At 43.8% G+C, this 23,230-nt stretch overlaps 1 protein-coding gene across 2 annotated transcripts in view; it reads left to right on the top strand.

Moving 5' to 3' along the window:
• Positions 1-23,230, top strand: part of ABCA1 (ATP binding cassette subfamily A member 1) — a 112,693-nt gene that overhangs the window by 32,256 nt on the left and 57,207 nt on the right. For both annotated transcript variants that reach the window (XM_079959045.1, XM_079959046.1), the window contains exons 6-8: positions 16,564-16,685; positions 16,842-17,033; positions 22,435-22,521. In XM_079959045.1, the coding sequence (XP_079815171.1) occupies positions 16,564-16,685; positions 16,842-17,033; positions 22,435-22,521 (401 nt within the window). The remainder of the gene's footprint in view (positions 1-16,563; positions 16,686-16,841; positions 17,034-22,434; positions 22,522-23,230) is intronic.

Genomic DNA, 23,230 nt, shown 5'->3' with positions numbered 1-23,230 from the left:
CGAATTAATTACTTAACCCGAGGTACTACTGTACTTAACAATGCTTTTGTAATATCTGTTTGTTTACGATGGGCAATTACCAACATTGAATCAGTGTTGGCCCCCCAAAAGCAACTGCAGACCCATGCAGCTCCCCCGGGGCTGCAAAACTCAGGCATTTTTCTTTGGCTAGATATGAATGGCAAAAATATTTCCTTTATCCCCCACACTGGCAGGTGGGGTATGATCCAGACTCCAATGGCTTTGAGATGTCACCAGGAACCATAAAGCCATATTAAGCCTTCTCTCCTGCAGCTATCACAAACATCTGGGCAGCAGGCTTTTTCTTCACTTTCCATGTAAGAACAGTGTTTTCCATAATTGCATGCCGGATTTTTATTATTTTTATTTTTTGCATTGCTTCATCTGGCCCACAGTGAGACAAAACAGATGAGAAGTTGCAGGGATGGTACAACTGGGAGGAGAGTAGAGGAACCTTTCACCCTTCCAAACTATGCCCTCCCACTGCCACATTCCAGCCATTCTGCAGCTGCCATGTTTGCTGCCAGTTCTCTACCTAAAGCTCTCTGGCTTGCCCCATTTGAGCTCATCATAAAATAATATTCTATACAGTGGTACCTCTGGTTAAGAACTTAATTCATTGTGGAGGCCGTTCTTAACCTGAAACCGTTCTTAACCTGAGGTACCACTTTAGCTAATGGGGCCTCCTGCTGCCGTCGTGCGATTTCTGTTCTCATCCTGAGGTAAAGTTCTTAACCTGAGGTACTACTTCTGGGTTAGTGGAGCCTGTAACCTGAAGCATTTGTAACCTAAGGTGTTTGTAACCTGAGGTACCACTGTACTAGATTGGGACATGTCAACAACTATACCAGCACAGTGTTGCAACGCCTCACCTGCTCACCCCCACCTCCAGGTATATGTTTTGCTAGTCTTATCAAAACTGTTTTGGATTCCTCCAGAATTCCTAGGATTATAGAATTGTAGAGTTGGAAGGGACCCCCAAGATTGATCTACTCCAACCTCCCTGCAGGATGTCTTGACAAAGCAGAACTCTCCACATTCGTTTTTGCTTTTTGGCAAAACTGTGTTGCGGGTCGAAGCTCTGAAGACCACGTCCCCTTTCAAAGCCACTGCTTGTTCACCTTTCAAAATTCCTTCAGTGTTTCAGACAAGGAGAGAATTCCCAAATGGGACTAGAAATGTTACTTTTTTGAAAAATCAGGGCTGGTATTTGCCTTAGGAAGAAATCCCTCGCTGGCACCAACCACAGCCTTCCCCCCCGAATGCAAATGTAAGGTTACCAGACATCCCCATTTCCCAGGGAAAGTCCCCGGATTTACAAATCAGTCCCCATACAAAAGTGCTCCTGGATTCACTGAAAAAAATCTGGTAACCTTAAAATAGTGGTGCCAGAGGAGCAGAGGAGAGGAAAGTTTGATTCCTTCTCCCTTTCTGATCCTGATGCCTCCCCATCCCTGCCCCCCTGTGGCTGCTATTCTTTTTTTAAAAAAATGATGGTTAAATGATGGTAAGAGCTGTTCGACAGTGGAATTTGCTGCCAAGGAGTGTGGTGGAGTCTCCTTCTTTGGAGGTCTTTAAGCAGAGGCTTGACAACCATATGTCAGGAGTGCTCTGATGGTGTTTCCTGCTTGGCAGGGGGTTGGACTCGATGGCCCTTGTGGTCTCTTCCAACTCTATGATTCTATGATTCTATGAAATACAAGGACACTTTAAATATCACAGCTAGTATGACCTTCAGTGGCCTAGTGACATTGCTGTGGAAGGTCATTACAATTATAGTTGACTGCAGATATTCAGGGCCTTGAGGCATTTGTGTGCTCTCCTGATCCTTTACTACTGAGAAGAGGTTAAAAGACCTTTGCCTCTTGAGCCTAGGGAAAAGGAAGTTGAGAGAAGATAGGGCTGTGCTCTGCAAATACAATAGGAAGCAACACTCACACATCACTATGTGCCTAAGTCAGCTGGACTGAAATGTGGATATATGAGGACAGGATTGCACCTTTGCTGAATAAAGGTGAAGGAAGGGCCATGAGAGATGGAACTTTTTTGACTTGGGCTACAATGTAGTTGTTAAGTACAAAACCATATATTTTGGAGATTGTTATGAACTGGAACATCAAGAATAGTGGAATAATAAAAAAAAAAGAATAGTGGAATAAATGTTTGGCAAGAGCCATGGCTAATAAGAACTAGAGCAGTGCTCAAATGGAACTTAATAGATTGTTTAAGAGATATTAGGGTTGGTTCGTAATTGGAGATTATTTGCCTGAAGAAGTCAGGAAGAAACCACCACCAGCCAGGAGAGTCTTCCTGCCTTTCCCATAAAACATCAGCCATGGTGTAAAAAGGACAAATTGGATGGGGTGGTTTGTTTTTGAGATAATATCATTTTTTCCTCAAGCAATTGCCTTCTGATTATTGCCATCAGTTTCTGATGCATTTTAATGCTTGGAGGAACATTTTGGACAGAATGAATCCCTTGGGCATAGGTTTTTTTGGGGGAAGGAATAAATATGTGGCTTCTTCATTTGGGCTATTGTAAAAATTGCTTCTTGAGCCGATGCTCTCTGATCATTCTTGTTTTCTGAGATAACAACGTGATAATAGACTAAGGGTTAAGGGAGCAACCTTTAAAATCAAGGGGAGGTTTGCAGGGGAGAACAACAACAACAACAACAACAACAATAACAACAACAATAAATTTTATTTATATCCTGCCCTCCCCAGCCGAGGCCGGGCTCAGGGCGGCTAACAACAATCAAATAATCAAACAATCAAATAATCCAACATTCTAAAAACATTTCATTATAAAAATTAATTAAAATCAGATTAATGGCAACTGTTAAGCAAAATTCTGTGCAGGTTGCCAGAGGAGGGAGTCAGGCTGCGCCCTGACCAAAGGCCTGGGGGAACAACTCTGTCTTGCAGGCCCTGTGGAAAGATGTGAGGTCCCGCAGGGCCCTAGTCTCTTGTGACAGAGCGAAACACCATTTGTTCCCCCCGCCATTTATTTATTGTATTAGATTTCTTACTCGCCACTTCACATAGGTCCCAAGTCTGGTTACAGCCATATAATATACAATTGTGAAGCAAATAAAACAGCTGCAACCATAAAACAAGTCTAAAAACCTCTCCATATGTAAAAAAAAAGACAAACATTTAAAAACTATTCCACACATAAAAATATGCAGATTGAATTCCTCCCGGAACATGGCACTCCCAAGAAATGAAAATATTATTTCTACACCATTGTTGAGCACTGTGTTCCAAACTTTACTTGTGCCAGATTCAATTTGCTTCTGTGGCATGACTTAGTGGCTTTGTTTTGATTGATAATCTCAGGGCAGTGATTCCACATTTAGTCTAGCCATTTCTTACAAGGACTAGGAGCCAAGCATTTGTTATCTGTGACTGTATATTGTGTCTCCGTTTCACTGAGTCACTCTTTGGGTCAGAGCCAGAAATAAATCTCAAGAGTGGGTGCAGTTGTAATGCTATTAACTGCCTGTATCCAAAAGGTACGGCTGAGTCAAAACGTTGATATCATGGCACACACAAGCTAGTCTCACATCAGGACATAAAGGCTGCAAGGTCAGACATCATGCTTCCAACCTGCGTCCCTGTCAGCCATTTGGCAAAATTGTGTTTCTTAACTGCAGAAAGACATGGAACTGGCATCAGTTTCTTGAAATTTTGCAAATTGCTTTTCCAGCAGGAATTTCTTGTCTCTGCACTGAGCCTTAAAAAAAAAAAAAGGTAAAGGACCCTTGACAGGCCAAGGGAGCTGGCGTTTGTCCACAGACAGTTTTTCCGGGTCATGTGGCCAGCATGACTGAGCCGCTTCTGGCAAAACCAGAGCAGCACACGGAAACCTTCCCTCCAGAGTGGTACATATTTATCTACTTGCATTTTTGGCGTGCTTTTGAACTGCTAGGTTGGCAGGAGCTGGGACCGAGCAACGGGAGCTCACCCTGTCACGGGGATTTGAACCACCAACCTTCTGATCGGCAAGCCCAAGATGCTCAGTGGTTTAGACCACAGCACCACCCACATCCCTGCACTGAGCCTTACCCTTCCTCAAACTTGAGGCTAGTTCACACAGCCCTTCTGAGCTCCCTGCAGCTGAAATAATTGTACCCTGCCCATGCTGACTTTTAGCCATGCTGCTAACATGTCAGTCTGCACAGACATAACATTAAGATGTCAGTCTGCACAGATGAGTTTTTGACATTTCTGTTTGGGTCTCAGGGGCTTGGAATGGGCCATGATGTTGGGACTTACTGGATTTCTTGCCGTTCTTGTTAATCATGCAAATGGGTGTAGTTATAACTAGAAAGCCCAAGAGGCCTCTCCTGCAACAAGGCTCTGAGACTCAAGCAATATTCAGATCTAATTCTTTGTCTTCCTATTGGAATTTAAATCCCCAGTAACAGGGTTTCACTGGATTGATCAAAACCAAACCAAGGAACAGGCCTCAAGATACAATGTGTTCTGATGAGCTGTGGAACAGTATAATAATAATAATAATAATAATAATAATAATAATAATAATAATTTATTATTTGTACCCCACCCATCTGGCTGTGTTTCCCCAGCCACTCTGGGTGGCTTCCATAAAAACCAAAAATACGCTAAAATATCACAGATTAAAATTTCCCTGAACAGGGCTGCCTTAAGATGTCTTCTGAATGTCAGGTAGTTATTTATCGCTTTGACATCTGATGGGAGGGCGTTCCACAGGGCAGGCGCCACTACCGAGAAGGCCCTCTGCCTGGTTCCCTGTAGCTTTGCTTCTCGCAATGAGGGAACCGCCAGAAGGCCCTCGGCGCTGGACCTCAGCGTCCGGACAGAACAATGGAGGTGGAGACGCTCCTTCAGGTATACTGGGTGGAGGCACAGTATAGAGCACAGCATATATGTTGTAGCCAAGTTCTTTTCCTTGGGAGCAATTTCTCCTACCATAGTATCCTTCAACACAAGAGGTATTGTCTGAGTAGGTTCTTCCTTCAGTTAGTTGCATCCATAGCAAGCTTAGACTAGAGACAGCCATTTTTAAAGATGGAACCAAGTGAGGCATTGGTTCCCATAGTGTACTCTTACCCTGCTCTTGTCCTCTTTCTCAGGTTTTAAAAACAGCTGTGCAAAGAGGTGAATATCCTGAACCAGGATAGCTCCTTCAGTCAGCTCTTAACAGTAATCTGCCTCCAGCTGAATCTCTCTGCACAGAAGGACCTAAGTTCTGACTGACCTTGTAGCTCTCTTCAGAACTCTGCTATCAGAACGTGCACATGCATTGACTCAGCTACTTTTTTATGGAGAGCCAAGTACGGGAAATGTACTTATCAATGATGTACCTTTATCTCCAGCTGTTAAAGTTTATCATGCTGAGAACACACACTGAGTAACTTTGCAAGTTAGGGGCTCTGCGCCTGACAGTTTAGCTTCGAAAAACCACAAAACAAGGGTATAATCAGCTGATAATGTGTAAACAGCATGGGAAGGGGAATCAATTTAATCTTTTGCCTATGGTGGTTTTCAGTTATTTCGGAGGCGCGATTTGCTTGCTATTTTACCTGCTGCAGCTGGTGAGACTCATTGTGAACTGTTAAGGGATCTCATAAGGCATGTCATATGTCAATTATGTTCCTACAGTATACCTTTTGTCCAGAACTCCCCCCCCCCTTTTTAGAGAAGATTGGAAAATGTTTATTGAATATATGGGGGGGGGGAATTGTGTACACTTGAAAACATTGGCAGCATTAAGATAAATTCAACAGTGTAAATAATTTTTGATGGATGCAATAATGGAATCCTGAATGGTTTAGTTTATGTAAAATCTGCAGGGATTTATGATATGCAAAATGAAACATGGAAAGAAAAGAAGGGAAGTCACTGGTATTTTAAGGTTGTTTAAATGAGTATTCTGAAAAGAATATATATATGTGTGTGTGAGAGAGAATGTCCTTTTTTTTTTTTTTTTTTTGCTTTTTAAATAATAAATTATGAGGGAGGAAGTAGGAGACCCTTTAAAAACCCACAAATAACAAACACCACCCACTGAGTCCTTCCAGTTTTAACCAAATGATGAGCCACTGGTAGCCTTCTTAGAATAGCAGTGAAGAGGTTTCTACAAAAAGGTAAGGTTCCGGAAATTTGTCCAACTTCCAAAATGTTCAGAAACCAAAGCACGGCTTCTCGTTGGCTGCAGGAAGCTCCTGCAGCCAAACAGAAGCCATGGAATCCCCATCGGGCGTTCGGCTTCCAAAAATAGTTCACAAACCAGAACACTCACTTCCAGGTTTGCAGCATTTGGAAGCCAAAACATTTGAGAACTAAGCTGTTCAAAAACCAAGGTATGACTGTACATTGAAAAGTGTGTGTGTGTGTGTGAACAAATGACTAGCAGAAGCAGGTGTAATAATAATAATAATAATAATTAAAGGTAAAGGGACCCCTGACCATTAGGTCCAGTTGTGGCTGACTCTGGGGTTGCGGTGCTCATCTCGCTTTATTGGCCGAGGGAGCCGGCGTACAGCTTCCGGGTCATGTGGCCAGTATGACTAAGCCGCTTCTGGCGAACCAGAGCAGCGCACGGAAACGCCGTTTTACCTTCCAACCGGAGTGGTACCTATTTGTCTACTTGCACTTTGACGTGCTTTTGAACTGCTAGGTTGGCAGGAGCAGGGACTGAGCAATGGGAGCTCACCCCGTCGCGGGGATTCAAACTGCCAACCTTCTGATCGGCAAGCCCTAGGCTCTGTGGTTTAACCCACAGCACCACCCGCGTCAATAATAATAATAATAATAATAATAATAATAATAATAATACCCTGTCCATCTGACTGGGTTGCCCCAGCCACTCTGTGAACACCCTGCAAGCAAATCAGGATGAAAGTAGGATGAATGCTTATAGTCAGGTACCTGTCCTGCAAATAAATCAAAAGGAATGTTCAATAAAGACCGGACATAGTCTAACCACCATTGAATGCTTTGTGTAAACAAATCAGGATGATTGCTGAACAAACCGGTTGTCTGCAGGAGGCCTCCATTGAGGAGTATGGCTAGTACCAAGAAGAAGCCATAGTGGTCAGCAAATGTCAATATAGCTTTAAATTACTATGACATCATGGTGATCAAATTTCTAACAGAAACAAACAGCACAGCTACAAAGCTTAATGAAGTGTGGGATTCTTGACTGCTAAAACTTTGCCACTTTAATTTAGTATTGATTAGTGGGATGAGCAATGCTGTTGAATGATGGTGCTATCATTAGAGGCATCTCATTGAGGTTGATCGATGCCGTACTCTCTCAAGGGAAGATCTATCTCAAATCTTGGCTCTGTGCACTGCATGTGCATATCCCTGTGTTGTCTGCAAGTGGAACACTGGTCTTACATCAAAGAACAAAACTGAGAGCAGAGGAAAAATCCCTGGATGAATTTCTGTGGCAAATTCAATTATACCGTAGAGTGGGGATTGCCCATGTAGTGCCTTGCAGGTGTTGCTTGACTCCAACTCCCATCAGCCTCTGCCAACGTGACCTGTGGTCAGGGATGATGGGAGTTGTCATCCAAAAGCATCTGAAGGTCACTGTGTTGGGTACCCTTGCTGTAGATGAACACGGAAACTGGCAGATATAGGCTCCCCTCGGTTGTTGTTTTTTTAATTCTCACCAAAGGGGATAACACAAAGGTGCCTACAACTTTGAAATATCAGTCCTGTTGTATGGAGAATGAATAAAAAAAGTTGACCCAGTAACTTTTTAAAGAAGCAGTTGAGTTGAGTTATTAAGTTATAATTGACGTGGGTGGGGATGTGGGTGGTGCTGTGGGTTAAACCACAGAGCCTAGGACTTGCCGATCAGAAGGTCGGCGGTTCGAATCCCCGTGATGGGGTGAGCTCCCGTTGCTCGGTCCCAGCTCCTGCCCACCTAGCAGTTTGAAAGCACGTCAAAGTGCAAGTAGATAAGTAGGTACCACTCCGGTGGGAAGGTAAAACGGCGTTTCCGTGCGCTGCTCTGGCTCGCCAGAAGCAGCTTAGTCATGCTGGCCACATGACCCGGAAGATGTATGCCGGCTCCCTCGGCCAATAAAGTGACAATAGGTCACGACTGGACCTAATGGTCAGGGGTCCCTTTACCTTAAGTTATAATTAATTAGGGGCAGTTTGTCCCTCCTCTCCCTCTCTTTCTCTCTCTCATTCCATTCACAGATAGTGAACAAAGTTTTAGAATTAATCCAGCTACAGTAACAGGGTGTTTGATGCACATGGCAAAGCATCGTGTCGTTTCTTTGCCATTCCACTCCAGGAAGGTAGAGTTGAACCCTGCCTTAGGACAACCTGAGGAATTTGATGCAAAAAAATTGTGTGTTGTGAAGATTGTGCACCATGCCATATCGTACACAGTCGTGATGCTTTGAACCAAAGCTGTTGCGTCGGGCAGAGAGGATGGCTCAGAACCTCTCTGCACCTCCTTTGCTTACGCTGTAGGCGGATTGGCTGCCAGCGTCCAGACTGGCTGCATGCCTGGTTGGTTTGCATGTTTCAGTGATAGATTTTGCTGAACATGACAAGTGTTGTTCCTGGAGGAAGAGGCGGTGCAGCAACTCAAAGGCGCTGTCTTATTTGCCTCGTGATTACTTATGGGGAAGTTGAGCATTTATCAGCCATGATGTCAGATTATTTTAGGGAGAAATGGGGGGGGGGCTGGCTTCGCTTTAGTCATCTGACGTGTTTGAAATCTTGTCTTTTAAACCATACTTTGTCTGGAACAGATTGCTGTTGTTTTTAATTGTGATGAATACACAGAGTCTTTCACCTGTGCAACTTCATGTGCACTTTGTAGCATATTCTGCACTGCGATCTAACGATTTTTGACCTGCATCCATAGCTATGAATCTTCACATCTAACCCCTACCCCAAATATAATAGTCTCTACAGGGATCTGATACAGCTTGTTGATAGTTTCAGGCACAATCCTAATTATCTCCTTGGCTTTGCTGAGCGGCGGGACCACTGGTGCATCTGCAACCTTGTCACTCACAAGAGCTGCAGTGGAATTAGGGACCAGGGCATTCAGGAGGGAATCTGGACCCAATTCCTGCGCCAACTTCAGGCTAGCACAGGCCCAGATCAGGTTGGATGTCATTGCACATCAGCTGTGAGACCAACTTGAGATTCAGCAGATCCCTTTCTGGCTGGCTGAGCCCCTCTCTGCCCTTAGAACACTCCACTTCTGCTGGCATGCATTCCACCAGTGGGCCTCCTCGTCACCTGTACATATTGGTGGCTGGCAGGACACCAGCTTACCTGGGAGAGCTGGGCAGAGGGACGATTCCATCTCATCCAACCCTCCCATTCCCAGCTCAGAGTATTGGAAGCTTGGATTGCTCTGCTGGTTATTTACCAGACTTTACAATTCCAAGTTACTATTATTCAGATGCACACATATTGTTTCATAAATGAAGGTGATCACTTATGTACGGCATACAGTTAAGTCTATTGTTAATGGGGCAGGCTTTTGGTGATCACTGTGGGCACATTGGTTTCTTGTAGAGCTACTATATCAGAGTGATCTTTGTTTTAAATACTACCCAGTATTGGCAAAGCTCAACATTCCTAAAGACTTTTGGCTTCTGCACAGTTTCAGAACACACAGAAAGAAGCAGGGATATAAGTTTGGGCATGCCCTAAGCCTGGCAGTCAGAAAGTTCTGGTTTGAAACACTCTGTACGATCCCTATTCCTCAACTGGGGTGAATTTATGAAGGAGTGATCCAAAAAATTATAGGTGTTTAAAGCAAAGGACGCGGGTGGCACTGTGGTCTAAACCACTGAGCCTAGGGCTTGCCAATCAGAAGGTCGGCGGTTCAAATCCCATTGCTCAGTCCCAGCTCCTGCCAACCTAGCAGTTGGAAAGCACGTCAAAGTGCAGGTAGATAAATAGGTACCGCTCTGGTGGGAAGGTAAACGGCGTTTCTTTGAGCTGCTCTGGTTTCGCCAGAAGCGGCTTTGTCATGCTGGCCACATGACCTGGAAAAACTGTCTGTGGACAAACGTCAGCTCCCTCGGCCAGTAAAGCGAGATGAGCGCCGCAACCCCAGAGTCGTTTGTGACTGAACTTAACTGTCAGGGGTCCTTTACCTTTACAGCAAGTGAATCTCCCCTGCTCCTTTCTCCCTTCCCATGTTAGCCTGGCTGATAATTAGGCCTTATAAGATAACCTGAACTTAGGAGGGTCTTTGTGAATGATGAACTCAAAAGAATAAAAAAAGAAATGTTTCTTTTCTCTCTTGGTTTACCGGAAGTAATTTAGAACAAGGCGTAAATCAGATCCATCTAAAAGTCATGACACAAATGAAAAAGAGAGGAGAAGGGGGAGGAAAGTTGTTGCCCCAAGTTTTAATGACGTGGCAAAGTTTGTACAAAGAGCAGCTGGAAAAACAGTTGCGAGAGCAGAGGAGACAAATGGAGCTGTTTTATCACAAGGCTGACAGGGAGGGGGGTGTTCCTGCTTTTCATCTCTCCCTGACAATGAGAGCAAAAGGGAGCCAATGGGATGGAATAACCTTGCTTCCCAACTATTCTACATACCATGGCCAAATGCAATCATTGTGGCTGGATGACAGTAAAGCAGTCCCTTTGCTGTCCTAGCTTACCTGTTTTAGGGGCATGTATTCCAACTGAGGGACGCAGGTGGCGCTGTGGGTTAAAGCCTCAGCGCCTAGGGCTTGCCGATCGAAAGGTCGGCGGTTCGAATCCCTGCGGCGGGGTGCGCTCCCGCTGCTCGGTCCCAGCGCCTGCCAACCTAGCAGTTCGAAAGCACCTCCGGGTGCAAGTAGATAAATAGGGACCGCTTACCAGCGGGAAGGTAAACGGCGTTTCCGTGTGCGGCTCTGGCTCTGGCTCTGGCTCTGGCCAGAGCAGCGATGTCACGCTGGCCACGTGACCCGGAAGTGTCTCCGGACAGCTGGCCCCTGGCCTCTTAAGTGAGATGGGCGCACAACCCCAGAGTCTGGCAAGACTGGCCCGTACGGGCAGGGGTACCTTTACCTTTACCTTTATTCCAACTGAATCTTATCACTAGCCTGGATTTACTGTATCTGGGATTACTTTGTCTTTAAAAGCTTTTGAAGTTATTCAGATGGGGGTAGTTATTATCTGCCTGCTCTCAAAACAATGAGAACTGATATGTTTAAATTCAAGCCACTGTTTCTCCAGCGCTGTCTGTAACGATAATGGTTTTTCCATTTTAAACTTTCTAGATCTTACACGCACGGTTCTTTTAGACCAATTGTTCCGTGGAATTCAGGACATGTTCACGATTATAGGCTGGCTGAGCCTGTCTTTGTAGAGAAAGCTGCTCTACTAGTAGGCCAGTACAATTGCCTTTGCTCTTGGGTTGCTAAAATTATGGGTCATTCGAGCATGGTTCAAAATTATTCTGTCATTGCAGAAGGCAGTGGGAAAGCGCTTTATAATTGCTATCAGGAAGAGCTGTGGTTCAGTGGCACAATCCCAGGTTTGGTGTCTTCCTCCTATCTGAAAACCCTCAAGAAATGCTCTCAGCCAGTCAGATAGTACTGAGTTAGATGCACCAATAGCTTCCGGTATTCCTATTGATAAGAGCAATTCCTTTCATAAGCCTTTCTTTCTTTTTTTTTAAAGTGGAAACTGATTTTAAATTGGAAAGGGAAGAGTAAAGGGGGTATTTCTGTCACTTCTGCAGCAACTAGGTATATGAAAACAGACTATATTGTGGATGTTGGATTGTGCTTTTGTTGTTCAATAAGAAACATTGAAAACAATCAAATTAAAAAGGCAGTGTTGAACATTCATGACTTTCTTCATGCTTGCAATGACCCAGCAGAAATAAGAGGTGTAGCGAGGGATGTTTGTCTCTTCCCCTCTTTTGGGAATGAAGAACAGCAGCATAAGAGAAAAGCATCCTCTGGCTATAGGCAGGTGTGTAACAGTTCAGAGAGAGCTAGAAAAACGCATCCATTTGGTGCTATCTCAAGCTGTCCCATAGCCCAAAGTGAACTGCTATGCATTGAAGAAGGAGAAAGCAGACGGTCCCTGGTTATCCTCAATGGCTCTGGTGCTCCCAGTGCAAGCTGCTGCCCAGGGAGCTGGAGGTATACATTCCTGCTCCAGAGCATCTGCTAATATCATGCTTGAGGGTGCGACCAGCTCCATGCCGGCAAACAAGGAAACTGTGCCATCTGGATCACCTTTTGGAGGCCTTTCTAGCCAATCAGAACGAGGCCATTGCCACCAATTCCTTTGACAGTCTTGTGACATCTCAAAACAAGCCTTTGTGTATGATGATTCCATGATAAAGATGGGAATCTGAAGCCAAGACAGGAGTGTGTCTGATCTGATATCTAAGTGTCCCTTTCCATTACTTACAGACTGTACCAGAAAGCATTAGTAAATTGGTTACACTCACACTAGACATTGTTGTACTTTCCAACTCCTACCCCCCTTTTTAGTAGGTTTTTATATTTACTGCAGGGGTACTTTGACAAGCCAGGAAAAGCAGGAATGAGCCAGTTTTCTGGGTCAAGTTGCTCTCACTGTATTACACAAGCACTCTTTCTGAGTGAGCATTGTTCTCCAAACATATTTGTGAGGCACACTTAGACAATAATACGGAATGCTCTTTTCCACACAGAAGTTTTGCAACTAAACTGGCAGAAAGGGGAATCACAGGCTTGGCTTTTTTTAAAAAAAAAAATTGCATTATAACTAAAAACCCAGTTTATTGTTTCTGTTGCCTTTACTGATTCCTTTCTTCCATTGCCAGTTCAGTGCTAGACCACTGCTTCTTCCTGCACCAAGTTAACCCTTCACCATGCTATGGTTCCTTCTTATCTGGGATAGCTCAGTGAGGCTCTTAGTCTCTGGATTGTGGGTTCGAGCCCCACGTTGGGCAAAAAGATTCCTGCACTGCAGGGGGTTGGATTAGATGACCCTTGTAGTCTCTTCCAACTCTAAAATTCTATGATTCTTGTGTCAGGATCACCCAGGAGTGCTGACATGGAGAGAAACCACTGGATGGCCTTTAACAATGTGGCTTGCACCTCCCATGTCATCAGAATACAGTGGTACCTCGGGTTACATATGCTTCAGGTTACAGACGCTTCAGGTTACAGACTCCGCTAGGCCAGAAATAGTACCTCAGGTTAAGAACTTTGCTTCAGGATGAGAACAGAAATCGTGCCGCGGCAGCATGGTGGCAGCAGGAGGCCCCATTAGCTAAAGTGGTACTTCAGGTTAAGAACAGTTTCAGGTTAAGAAAGGACCTCCAGAACAAATTAAGTTCTTAACCTGAGGTATCACTGTATTGAAAGAAGGGTGCCATTCAGAGTAAATCATTCTATCCGTGGTTATAGGTCTAGATCAGTTTTTTACCTTTGAAGTTCCTGGATGTGGCATCAAAGAATAAATTTGTTTCTTTCTCCCCAAGCCTGTTCTTCTCTCCCCAACCCCCACCCTAATCTAAGAGCATGTTGTTAAACAGCCCTGAAAAGATTTCATCCTCAAGTAACCCAGCTTTTGCCTCAAGCCCTCTGGTGACAGCGATTATTTTGCTTGTAGAACAAAAAAGCTTCAGGGAACATGTAACCGGAGAACTGGGATAGAGAGCGTTGACCGACAGTAACCCCAGAGCACGGGTATTCGGGAGAAAAATAGGAAGTGTTTCTTTCTTCATAACTTTTCTTCTCCAAACCAGACTGGTGTCCTGCCAAATCAGGGTCTGAGCAATACAATCGCAATGCTTAGCGGCATAAAGGCAGGGGCAGGGTGTGGGAAGAGGCTGCAAACCACAAAATGCAGAAAACACAGTGCCTCCGCCTTCCTTTCTCGTCTTCCACCCGCCATTCCATTGCAGCGGAGATTTGTGGAGTTCTCCTTCCATCCCTCTTGGCATGCCAAGTGTCTCTTGTAAGCGAGATGGCTAATTAACATTTTTTTAAAGTATCAGGCAGCCTCGCAAACCAGCATCGGCTGCCCCCTTGGGATCCGGCAACGGCGTTTGGGAATGTGAGCTTCTAAAGGCTGCGTTGGCATCGCATTGCCTCCTCTTTACCCCAGAAGGTGTTCTGCGCTTTGCACTTGAGCTCCTGAAGCCTTCGCAGCCACGTCATTTTCCGCAGCTCAAAAACACACATACTGAGAATGTGCATTTATAACATGTTAAGGAACAGGGTTAAAGCTTTCAAGCTACATAAGTCTCCTCATAATACAGTGGTACCTCGGTTAAGAACTTAATTCGTTCTTGTGGTCCATTCTTAACCTGAAACTGTTCTTAACCTGAAGCACCACTTTAGCTAATGGGGTTTCCTGCTGCCGCTGCACCGCCGGAGCACGATTTCTGTTCTCATCCTGAAGCAAAGTTCTTAAAAGTTCCAAGGTACTATTTCTGGGTTAGCAGAGTCTGTAACCTGAAGCGTCTTTAACCTGAGGTACCACTGTATTCGCTGTTTGAGGGAAAGGGTGGGAGAAGCCGTGGCCATCCACAATGCAATTGTGCCCACCCAGATTATATGATTTAGATCAGTTTGTTTCATAGCGTATTCCAGGGATTCTTCGATATGTTGATCAGTACTGGTGCCATACGTCTTACTCTGCTTTCCTTTGGACCACATCAGCGAGGCTGAGAGGGGGGGTCATGTCATCTGGGCAGCCCAGGACCTTCATACACACTGCCCAGGCTTGTGCCCTAGGAGAAGTCACTTAGGTGCTGCTAACACAGTAGTTTGACTTCACCCTTGGAGGCATACTCCGTTGTCTCTAGAGACGGATGACAACAACTGGTGGATGAAGTTCCCCGAAATACATCTTCCCCACTGCCACAAACACTGTGTGTGAATTATGGGGGGGGGGGGAGAGAAGCAGAGGCAGCCATGAATAATACCCAGTAATAATCACTAACTCCTCCAAATTTTAGGCAGACCACCCCCCTCCAGTTCATAGTCTTGTAAAAAGTGTTGTTTTACTTCAAGGTTGTGTTGTATCTGTGGTTCCTACTTCTGTTATTTTTTTAATATTTTTTTTTACTGTAATTTAGTTGAATGCATTGTTTGGTCTAAATGAGATTGTGACTTTAAATGGCTGTAAGCTTCCTAGACACTGGAAGGGTAGGAGAGAAGTTTTTATATTGTATTGTGTTTTTAATATTCGATTGCGAGCCTCCCAGAGTGGCTGGGGAAACCCAGCCAGATGGGTGGGGTATAATTATTATTATTTATATGAAACAAATAAATAGGAACAAAACAAAAACAGCAGCTGGAGGGGTACACATAAAGTTGTTGAGGGTTTTTTTAAGGTCAAAGTTGTTGCGTTTGGTTTGTTCAAAGATGTTGAGCTTTTTGGGGGGTACATCTGCCCCAAAACCAATTGTTTTGCCTTTTTTGGAAATTTATAAAGATTTTAAAAAAATATTTAGCACCCCTTCTTGGACATCTTGCCCAATTTTCCAAAAATCCACCTGGACGCCATTTTTCGGCCTAGCAGCCCTATGGGAGGACTGTAACTCTCTTGATAATCCCCGTTGATATCTAAGCGCTGAACATTGGTGGATCTGAGTGAACGAAGCAATACAGAACTGGGGACAAGACTGACCCCTTCAGCCAGGTACATGGCCTTAGAGCAAGGGAAGCAAATATGGAACCTTCCAGATGTTGTGGCCTACAGCTCCCCAGCTGGCACGGCCAATGGTAGGGCATGATGGGAGTGTGGTCCTCAACAAATGGAGGGCATCACATTGGCTGTCCCTGCCTTAGAGGAGGATAGTGGAGAGATCTAGACAAGGGAGCAATGGGAGGTCCTCAGAAGAGGTATGGGGTCAAATCATGCCTCCCCAGAGCCTCCAAAACAGTAGCTAAAGGGACTCGTTGCAAAGGTTAGAGGGGAAGCATCCCATGCAGTGTACCACCAAACACTACGCACTCCATAGTTACAGGATTTATCCTCCATGTATATTATACAGTGTGAAAGGGAAGCCCAGGCTAACATGCCATTTTGTTGTTGCAGTCTGCAAATCCAAAAAGTGGTGTAGAAATGTTTTCTGTGCATAAATTATATAAATAAAATGTGACAATGTGAACTGGCTAACCCACCTGGGAGGCCTGAGAAGTATATCTATGAGATGTGAAGGGCTGTAGCTGGAAAGAAATGTCACCTCTCTCTTCCCATGATTGCAAATAAATATTTTCTACTTATGCACCAGAGCAGGGGAGCGGGTTCTGGCTAAAGGGCACATCTCTGTTACAAAGTGGTGTGATCTTTATTCTAGTTTTAACTGTTACACTTTCCCCCTGAACAGCCCTAGCAGTAGTTTGGTAAGGAGAATGATACATAATTTTCTGTTGGACAATTCCTAGCCTCTCACTCCCGCGATTCCATCCAAATTATAGCCTTCAAAGGGAAAAGTGCATGATAGCTGAACAGGTTTGATGCTGTAATACTGACATACCCTCTCTGAGTTTCGATTTGTTTTGAATTTTGAAAAAATGGTTTTCTTGTTATCTGGCAGGTGTGAAGGTCCGGGATTTCCTGGTTGACAATGAGACCTTCTCTGACTTTCTCCATCACAATGCCTCCCTACCAAAGTTTGTTGTAGATGAAATCCTGAATGCCGAGGTTAACCTCCAACAGGTAAGAAGCGTATACTGTCAATGAACAGCACTTGGGAAGAAAGTCTACAGTTCTCAATTTGAATGTCATGAATTGTGAATGTGATGTGGAAAAGATGATTTAGCTCGAGTCCCAGGAGTGATTTATAGATTTACAACCTCTGGTACATGTTTCTAGGTCATTACATCTGGCTACCGGATAAGTGTGAAAGACCTTTGCAATTCAACCAAGCTGTCAAAGTTTGTCAACATCCAAAACCCAGTGGTAGATGTTCTCAGCAGTGCCTTGATTTGCTCCATTCCTAAGGAAAAGCTTTCTGCTGCAGAGAGAGTGTTTCAGGACAATCTAGATGTCATGAAGCCATTTATGGTGAGTGTGTTGGCTTGAGTATTTTGAATTGTATTCACCAAGGTACAGTGCAAGTTTTTAAATCAGCAGAATATCGTGGTTCACATAATATAGCGTACTATGTTACAAAACAAAATGCAAACAAACCCTTTCCACGTTACATTTATCATTACACCTGGATTGTAGGAGACCTGTGGCTAAAGATTCGACTGGTTATTTCAATTCACTGTGTGATTCATTATCTCTGCAAAAAGAAGGGAGAGAGTCCAAAGGTCTAAATTTTCTACTTCTGTGGTCTTAGTATCTAAAGCTAAATATTTAGGTCTGGTCTAGGCATCCCTGTAACCCATGGTTTGAAAACCAGGAGCCAGTATTTGGGATACATATCCCTTTCCCCTCCTTCCTTCCTTTATTGGCATTTGCCATGGTTTAGAATTACATGTGTTTTGATGTTAGCCAGTTTTATAGTAACCATGGCCCCATCATAGCTCCAGTTTGAAACCTTGATTCGAAGTGTGTTTGCAAATCATATTTATGAGGGAACCTGGTTAGCATATGTCCAGCTGTAATTCTAAACCTTAGTTAATACTGATAGAAGAATGGAGGAGTTATTCGCTTCAGAAAATGGAAGAGGGGGGAGGATAGATTTCAGATATCTAAGACTAGCTTCAGATCTGTAAACCATTGTTTGGGGGGAGCCAAGGTTACATTTGCACCAGTTCCCAATTTAGCATAATAAGGTTGTGTTGCTATTCAATGTCATCAATGGTAACTTAAGCAAAACAGACTAATCCCTGCTCCCAAAGGACTGGCAGACTTAACTTTTCTTAAGCAGCCTATGAAATGGCGCGACTCTGTCCATCAGATTTTTTTCACCGCCTATTCAAATAGAGCTGTGTGACAAAGGGGCAACTTGCTTCCCGCAGGAGCTGTTACTTTCTTTAGCTATAAAGCTATGTTAAAAAGCTAAAGTGGGAGCGAGCTGTTCATAAATGATGGGAGCAACAGAAAGCAACACTCTTATGGACCAGCATGTGAATGCCTGGCTAAGTGCAAAGCAAAAGCCCTTTTTAGTTTTGATATATCTTGGGGGATACAGAATTAAGCCTCAGTTGTTTGGCTATTCGCCTAGCCAAAAGCATAGGATATCTGACACTGGAGTCATATTTCTGCTCTGTCTGGAATGTAAAGGTCAGCTCTTTTTAAACTGTTATTGTTTTTCACTAAACTGCTTGGACTCTCATATTTTTCCTTGTCATTTGCTTGTTTGCTTGCTTGCTTGAAAGCTTATCACCTGTTCTCCAGCCTAAGAGTTACTGAGAGTAGCTGTAATATAGGCATCAAGCCAAACAGCAAAAGTTGAAAGCTAATAAAATTCCAGCTCATTGAAAACCAATCAGCCTAAATTTTAGACTCCTAAGGACCGTGCAAATAGAAATGATTTCACCTGGCACCAGAAAGAAATCTTGCTTAGCTAGCCCTTCTAGGGAGAGATTTCCAAAGGCAGGGTCTTTTCGGTTGTGGTGCCTCTCTGGCTTCAGGTGACATGGGATCTCAGAGAACGACATCTGAGGAAAATGTTAATGCTTGACAGGATTATGCAGGAATCTCATTACACTAGCACTCAAGGGACGGAACATTTTCTTGGGTTTTTTCTGTATGGCGATAATAGAGCTTAATTGAATTAAGTAGTTGTTTGTTACACTGCAATGCTTGGAAATGTTTTCGATATGTGTATTGTAACTCGCTTTACTTTCCAAATGAAAGGCTTGGGTTTAATATGGTGAATATAAACCCTTTTCTATAAATCATACTGCAAATTTAGGAGCAGAGCTGGAAGCCAGAAATTAAACAAGCTGAGCTTCCGTTTGCAGCTAAATGAAAAGCTACTTCCTGATCAGTAAAAGAAACTTAGGGAAATCTCGTGATGTTGCAAGTCAGCAATATTATTTATTGGGAAACCAGTGCCATGGGAAATGTGAATGACGTCTGTGTGTTTGTCTCATGCCTGACACTGTTGAAACTAAGAAGATTTGAGGTTGATCAGTGGGAGACCTTGGGGAGTCTTACTTAAACTTCTCTGTACTTTCTAAGGAAATGTAGGATTATAAGCATCATAAATAAATAAAATTATGGTTCAGGAACCTAGAAAGGGAAAGGAGACACAGGAAGAACAGCTTTGATGAGTCAGACCAATGGCCCACTATCCATCATGAGCTACGCTTTACCAAACACATGAGTGGAAAACTACCCTCAGTCATGAGATGTTAGCAGTCACTTCCCATTACTTCATTGCCAGGACCAGTACATATGTTGGTGGGAGTCTGGGTTTAGGAATAGATGGAGGTAGTGATTTATATGGCCTTTGTTTATTAATTCATTTATTCCCTTATTTTCAGCTAAGGTTGACTCCCAAAGTCACTACAATTAAAATCCATCATGCATTGCCAAGCTAGGCCCAGATATTTGTGTCCCATGGGTCAAGCTTTCCTACCCAAACCTAGGTGACTCTTGGCTTGTTCTAACTAACAGGGACAGTGAACAATGTTGTTGTTGTTGTTGTTGTTGTTGTTGTTGTTGTTGTTGTTGTTGTTATTTCTATACTGTTCTTCATCCAAGGACCACAGGGCAATTTACAATATAAAAACCACAAAAATACATAACATAGCAACAAAACAAATAACTCCCCCATTGATATCCCAAGCCATCTCACTATTTAAAGTATATAATATTCACCTGCCCCTCACCTCCAGATACTGCTTATTTAGATACATGAACAGGACATAAGGAGATTTCTAAAATTATGAAGAACAGACCAGGAGTATCCGTTATGTAGAATGAGGCAGTGGCCATGTGTCTTACTTTAGAGAGGTCAGTCCTCTGTTTGAAGGTCCTATTTGAAGGGCTGTTAAGTCCAAGTATGGTTTAAAGGGGCTGGACCCTAAGAAGGGAGAGCAGGGGCCTTGGATGTTGCCCTTCAACAGTTGCTATTCCAACAGCAAACTGGGCATGCAAACATGTCACCTGGTCACAGCCTTCCATACGATGGTGAGATAGATGTATTGTACCTCGGGTTACAAACTTAATTTGTTCCAGAGGTCCATTCTTAACCTGAGGTACCACTTTAGCTAATGGGGCCTCCTGCCGCCACCACACAATTTCCGTTCTCATCCTGGGGCAAAGTTCTCAACCTGAGGTACTACTTCTGGGTTAGTAACCCAAAGTGTTTGTAACCCGAAGTGTTTGTGACCTGAACCGTTTGTAACCCAAGGTACCACTGTGTTTCTATTTAAATATTAGCAATTATGTCTGCGTTTGCTTCTACGCATATGAGTTCCCATATAGAAATATTACTCAAATCTGTGTCCATTTCTTAATCCTCCACGTTTGGTGATACCTTTCCTCTTCTAGCGAAAGCTTTAGTGGGCAGACTACTGCCTCAGGTGGTAGATGTAAAAAGACTGGAGAGCAGATATTGCTGTGTTGTGGTACATGGCCTCCATTCTCAATCTATCCTTGTGCCCTCAAGTGCATTGGAAGGTGCTGTCTGATCAGCAGTGTTGAAATAAGATTGAACTCGCAACCTGATTAGCTTTTGTGCAGGCACAAAAATGATTCAGGCCAGCTCTGGAACGGATCTCCAAATAAACATATGATGGTAATAATAAGCATGTGTTCATAAACCAGTAGAGTAGGCCATTAGGGTGTGACGAACTATGTATGATTAAAAAAGGTTGGAGGGATATTTCTCATGAATAATCTTGACCCAGTCTTTTATTATATTGTGTGGGCGGCTGTTTCAGATGACTGTGATGGTTGTGATTCATGCTTCATTCAGAGGCCACAAAGGAACTTGGAAGAGCTCTGAAAGCCCTTGTGTTGTCTGCATGTTTTTTAAATAATTTGGGTGACATTTTAGTGTTCCCGTAGCATGAAAGAAACACTGAACAATACCAGCTGGAATGAATGTTGAACACCCAACACATGCAGATGGTACAAACTGCAGCCATCTCCAGGTAGAGTTAAGGGGTGAAGATGGCACCAGGGCAGGCAGCTAGTTCTGAAGCTCTGTAGAAACACAAATTTAATTGAGTTTTCATGGGTTCTAATTTCTTTTAAAACAATTATTTTATTAACAATTTATGTTTTGGTGCTGGAAAATAGAGCTATGTGGATCTGTAATGCCAACGGCAATTAAGTTTTAATGAACTCTGCGGTGCTATCGGGTGATGCAGTGTTTTCGGAGTGATGGGAAGCCAGTGGACAGATAAATCTCAAAGCTAAGGGAGGTGGCTTATTTCTGAAACCCTGGAGAGCTGTAGCCAATCAGCTTTGACTCTACAATAGCAAGCCAGATGGGCCAATGATCTGACTCAGTAGGAGGCAGCTTCTTCTGTTCCTAGGTGTCATCTGTATTGTAATTCACATGCTATAGTATACATAGGCATCTTTGTCCTTGTAGCTGAGCAAATGGGAAAAATATGTGCCAAAACTCATGCTGTGTAACTTGAATCAAGCCATTAAATATGGTGTTCTTTCTTTCTTTCTTTCTTTCTTTCTTTCTTTCTTTCTTTCTTTCCTTCCTTCCTTCCTTCCTTCCTTCCTTCCTTCCTTCCTTCCTTTCCAAAATGAGAACACGAGACACAGAGCTTCCACAGTTCTGCTTGCCCCACAACTTGTCCCCTAGGAAACCTGCTTTTTACCATTGAATCAGAGCAAATGTCAGATGGGTTTTCCGTGGATTTACAGGTGCTCCCATTTAGTGCAAAAGAGCGGGTTTTCTCCAGGGAAAGTGGCAGGGCAAATAGAAAACCACGTGTGGACAAGCCTGCACAATAACGTGATGTCCCGAGGGTGAAGTAACTTTGGCTGACTGTCACATCCTGGGGGGTTCCATTTCATATGTCCTTGATGGAATTGATTAACGATTGAGGTGCAAAGGCCCAATATGAGGCACATTGCCAAAATGTGTATCTTGCAAGCATTTGATGTGATTAATTTATTTTTTATGTCCCACAGTAATTGTGGTAGTGTTTTCAGTGCAGTGTAAGCAGCCAGAGTTTCTTGAAACAAATGGATTTGTGCTTTCCGCTTGCTTAGCTAATGCCCAGGCCCATTTAATGTAATTGTTTAGAGCAGTAATAATGGGAAGTGAGACGGCCAGAGATGCTGGTTCTCATGAGGAATTTTCAGAAACGGAGGAGGAAGGGGGGGGTGCTTTCCTTCTCTTGCCAAATGGCATCCTTTTTTGAGTGCGTGCTGGCTTCACTTGTGATCCTTGAACTAGACATATGAGAGATGCCCTTGCTGATACAAAATGCTATCCTCCTTCGAGTACTAAATGCAAATGATGATGTTGATTCCTATCTGCTGTGTTGCAATTAAGATTCTTCTAAAGCTAAATCCCCATTTGTCATTCCAGAAAGGAATCGCCTCCAACTCCACTCTTCAGGATCTCAAGGAAACCACGGAGACTTTCATGGAGAGCCTTGGGAAGCTCCTTAGGGAGGTAGGCTGTGCCTTTTGTCTCTCATCTAGGATCACTAGGATCATCTAGGATACAGCGATGTTCCCAGTTGAGGTATCCAAATTACTCTTAATCCTGAGCAGCTCAGTGAAGCCTGTGAGTGCATTCCTGCTGCCTTTGGGCAGAGGTTTCTGCTGTGCCGGACATCACCAATGCATCAAGCCATTGTTGTTGTTTAGTCATTTAGTCATGTCCGACTCTTCGTGACCCCATGGACCAGAGCACGCCAGGCACTCCTGTCTTTCACTGCCTCCCGCAGCTTGGTCAAACACATGCTGGTAGCTTCGAGAACACTGTCCAACCATCTCGTCCTCTGTCATCCCCTTCTCCTTATGCCCTCCATCTTTCCCAACATCAGGGTCTTTTCCAGGGAGTCTTCTTTTCTCCTGAGTTGGCCAAAGTATTGGAGCCTCAGCTTCAGGATCTGTCCTTCCAGTGAGCACTCAGGGCTGATTTCCTTAAGAATGGAGAGGTTTGATCTTCTTGCAGTCCATGGGACTCTCAAGAGTCTCCTCCAGCACCATAATTCAAAAGCATCAATTCTTCGGCAATCAGCCTTCTTTATTGTCCAGTTCTCACTTCCATACATCACTACTGGGAAAACCTTGGCTTTAACTATACAGACCTTTGTTGGCAAGGTGATGTCTCTGCTCAAGTCATTAACTTGGCTCTTTAACTGAAGATTGCTTCC

Source organism: Podarcis cretensis, assembly GCF_951804945.1.
Source record: "Podarcis cretensis genome assembly, chromosome: 17".
In the NCBI taxonomy this organism is placed as follows: Eukaryota; Metazoa; Chordata; class Lepidosauria; order Squamata; family Lacertidae; genus Podarcis; species Podarcis cretensis.
Note: the sequence above shows the minus strand (reverse complement) of the source record. Positions and strands in the feature narration are given on the sequence as shown.